This window comes from Mus pahari, chromosome 10 (genome assembly GCF_900095145.1).
Source record: "Mus pahari chromosome 10, PAHARI_EIJ_v1.1, whole genome shotgun sequence".
Lineage (NCBI taxonomy): Eukaryota > Metazoa > Chordata > Mammalia > Rodentia > Muridae > Mus > Mus pahari.
Genome location: NC_034599.1, coordinates 67,841,514 through 67,845,669, shown reverse-complemented (window position 1 = coordinate 67,845,669; position 4,156 = coordinate 67,841,514). Strand labels below are relative to the sequence as shown.

Genomic DNA, 4,156 nt, shown 5'->3' with positions numbered 1-4,156 from the left:
AAAAAAAAAAAAAAAAAAAAGCTAAGAACATCAACAAAACACCCAAACCACAGGAATGGGAAAGCATGAAAGACAGGGAAGAGAACTGTAGACTCTATTGACAAGGCTGCATGGTTAAGTCATCTGCTCCAGGGGTCTCTGCTTCTCTGACTGACACAAAGCCAGTCTTGCCCTTCTAGGGTAGGTAGCTCCTGTAGTTTGTTTTGGCATTTTGTTTTGTTTTCCGGTACAGAGGGTTAAATGAATAGGCTGTATGTACCACAGAACTCCACATGCAGTATACTTTTTGTTATTTATGTATGTATGTATTTATTTATTTATTTTTATTTTTCGATACAGGGTTTCTCTGTGTAGCCTTGGCTGTCCTAGAACTCACTCTGTAGACCAGGCTGGCCTCAAACTCAGAAATCCGCCTACCTCTGCCTCCCGAGTGCTGGGATTAAAGGTGTGCGCCATCACGCCCAGCATACTTTTTGTTTTGATACTGGGTTTCATGTAGTCCACTCCCTGCATAGCCAAGAATGACCTTAAATTCGTGGCACCTCCCAAGTGCCACCAGACATGGTGCCTTGTTTCTATCTCTGAAGCAGAGTCTTGTGATGTAACCCTGGAGCCCTGGCTGGTTCAGAACCCCCTATGTAGACCAGGCTGGCTTCAGACTTAGAAAGCTCACCTTGGTGACTCCTCAATGTTGAGATTCAGATGTGGGCCACACTAGAGCCAACTCTGCCCTATAGTTACCAATGAAGTAAGAAATGCAGCCAGGAGTGGTGGCTAGCCCTGTCACCCCAGGACTACTTTAGAGAACATTAGTTCACACTAGTAAACTACACTGTGACACAGCCTCATTTTTAACTATGTAGGATACGTAAAGTGTTCTGGAGCTAGTACAAGGAATCTCATAGCCAAGCATGCTGGCACAAGTCTGCTGCAGTGCCAGCACTCAGGAAGCTGAGGCAGGAGTGGTGCTTTAAGTTCAAAGGCAGTCTGGGCTACAGAATGAGACTCTTGTTTCAAAGAACCAGGACAAGACTGAGTGTGTCAGCAACAGCGGGAGCCAGCACACTCCACCAGAGAAAGCGGTGTGAGTTCTTTCCAGAGACTTCTTGGATGAGAAAGATTACTGACTAACACAGAGTTTCAGGAGTTATGTATAAATCAAGACTGGAGTTTATTAGGAAACCTTCAGTATAGGTTGCAGCACAGACAGTAAGAGACAGGGAGAGACATGTAAGAGGAAGACAGCCGCATATATTTTGAAGTAAGCAGGGCTGCTCAGGACAGAGGCCTCCATAGATGATGTAACAGCACAGCCTATAATTCTGGTGATTTTTTTTTAAGTTGCACTGGCCAAAGGATTTAAAAGATGAAGTAAAACATAGGCATGACAGCCCATGCCGTGATGCTAATTGCTTAGAAGGTTGAGGGCAAGATTATCAGAAGTTCAATGTCATCTGAAGCAACATAAGAGGTCTAGGCTAGCCTGGGATACCTGAGACTTTTTCTAAAAGAATGAGAGAAAGAGCCAGGTTTGGCGATTATAGACTTTAATCGCAGCACTTGAGAGGTAGGCAGATCTTGGAACAGCCTGGTCTAGACCAGCCAAGGCTACATAGTAAGACCCTTACTTAAAAAAATAACGAGAAGCAGCAGGAAAGAAAAAATATCCAAAGCCAGGCATGGTGGCACACGCCTTTAATCTCAGCACTCGGGAGGCAGAGCTAGGCAGATTTCTGATTTTGAGGCCAGGCTGGTCTACAAAGTGAGTTCTAGGACAGCCAGGGCTATACAGAGAAACCCTGTCTTGAAAAACCAAAAAGAAAAAAGAAAAAAAATTAAGAAAAGCTGAGGGGATAAATCAAGTACATGCCTGTGTAACTCAGGGTGGGTTTTGTGCCTTTCAGGATAAGAAAAATTCTTTGACTTCAGATGCAGAAATGAAACCTGAACCACCGGCTCTGTGCGTAAACCCTGGCAACCCTGTGTTTTCCTGTATGTTGGATCCCAAGACATTGCACACAGCCACCTCACTGTCCAAACCCCAGATGATTATGTACAAGACCAATGCCAGCCAGTATGGGGCCTTCTCACCCAGGCCCTTCTTCTTTCCCTGTAAGTACCTACCACAAGAGCAGGCGTTTACAGAGCACCTCAGAGCAACCGGCTTTTATCAAAACAACAGCCTAAATATTGGCCCTGACCGAACCAGAACTATCAATTCTCCTAATTATCAACACACACTATGAAAATAATTCCTTCTGACAATTGAAGAGAAAATGTCCTGGGGGTGTAAGTTTCTAAGTCTAGAACAACTAATTTTCAACATTTGAAATTTAATAACTTTTAATAAAGAAGATACAAATGCATGTTCTCAAAACACTTTTTTTTTTTTTTAGATTTATTTTATTTATTATATGTAAGTACACTGTAGCTGTCTTCAGACACTCCAGAAGAGGGAGTCAGATCTTGTTATGGATGGTTGTGAGCCACCATGTGGTTGCTGGGATTTGAACTCTGGACCTTCGGAAGAGCAGTCGGGTGCTCTTACCTACTGAGCCATCTCACCAGCCCACAACACTTTTAAGATATAAAAAAATTAACTGAAAAATGAGTGGCAGTGACCTCATTCATTTCTTTATGTTAGAAGAAGAGTCTCACTATGTAACCCAGCTAGCCTAGAATTCTCTAGAAAGTCTAGAACCACCTTAGCCTCCAGATGTACACCAATGGACCCTATCATACAAACACACACACATGTTCAGGGGCAGAAAAGGTGGCTCAGCAGTTAAGAGCACAGACTGTTCTTGTTGTCCTGAGCACCATGGGAGAAGGGGAACGGACTCACAGCCCCTATAATTCCAGCTCCCCAGGGATCCTATGCCTCTGGCCTCTGAGGCATCTCCACTCACCAGTATGTACACACACACACACACACACACACAATTAAAAATTTAAAAATAAATCTTAAAAAGTGTTCAAAGCTAGGCATGCTGGAGTTCACTTGTACCCTGAGTACTCTGCAGACCTAGGCACGAGGACCAGAATTTCATGGTCAACCTGGGATAACACAGTAAAATTCTTTCCAAAAAGTAACAAAACCCACCTGAGAATACCCCACTTTATAATAAAGTTGCCTATGTCTACACTACCAAAAACCAAATACAGACAGGTCTGATGGCACGGGCCTATAGCAACCACTCAGGTGACTGAAGCAAGAGAATAGCAAGTTCAAGGTCAGCCCGATGGACTCAGTGAGACCTTGCCGCAAACAACTCTGTGAACTGAAGTTCCTAGGAACAGTCACACACCTGTTAAAAGAATTTTAAAGGTTGATTGAGTTGGAATGTTACAGATTGAGAAACAATCTTTGGGACTATCTCTAGTCCCCTTACTAGCCACTTATCCCAGCTCTGTATCTGACCTGGCATCCTGTGATTATGAGGTAGTCATACCTTTGGAATGCTTTAACTTGGTAGGTCATTGGTTTCCAGCAACCCAGCAGCTAAGAATGTTTCAAATAGCACATGAAGCCTTGCTTTACTGTGACCTGCTGTTCCCACCAGTGTATGGAAAAGTGCCTGGATTTGTGGCTTTTTTGTTGTTGTTCTGTAACTATAAACTTCTTCAAACTATTTTCACATTGAATCATGTTACTAAGGGCTCTATTAGTCAGGGTTTTCTAGAGTCACAGAACTGATGGAATGTTTCTATATATTAAGAGAATTTGTTGTAATGACTTACTACAGTGTGTAGTCCAACTAGTCCAAAAGTAAGAAGCTATGGATGGGAAGTCCAAGAATCTAGTAGTTACTCAGTCCCATGAGGCTAGTTGTTTCAGCTAGTCTTCTGTAGAACTAGATTCCAGCGGATATGCTGGCAAGTAAATGCAAGCAGAAGAAGAAAAGGGAACCTTCCTTCCAATGTTATATAGGTTTCCTGCAAAGGTGTGTACAACCACGCCTGGATCTGGGACTTGTTTTATTCCAGGCAGACCTTGAACTCAAAGATATCTTTGCCTTTGTCTCTTGGGATTAAAGGTGTGTACTACCTTGCCTTGGCCAAAGCTTTTCATAGTTACTATGCCTCAAGGTCTCCATGCCAAGATCTAGACCGGAAACTTGTTTCTTCCAATTTTTTTTTTTTTTTTTTTTTTTTT

The 4,156-nt window shown here is 42.8% G+C and overlaps 1 protein-coding gene across 2 annotated transcripts in view; it reads left to right on the top strand.

Annotated features, from left to right (window-relative positions):
* C10H15orf65 (chromosome 10 C15orf65 homolog) overlaps positions 1-2,318 on the top strand; it is a 3,883-nt gene extending 1,565 nt beyond the window's left edge. For both annotated transcript variants that reach the window (XM_029543638.1, XM_021207814.2), the window contains exon 2: positions 1,905-2,318. In XM_029543638.1, the coding sequence (XP_029399498.1) occupies positions 1,905-2,246 (342 nt within the window). In that variant the 3' untranslated portion in view covers positions 2,247-2,318. The remainder of the gene's footprint in view (positions 1-1,904) is intronic.
* Positions 2,319-4,156: the final 1,838 nt, after the last annotated feature.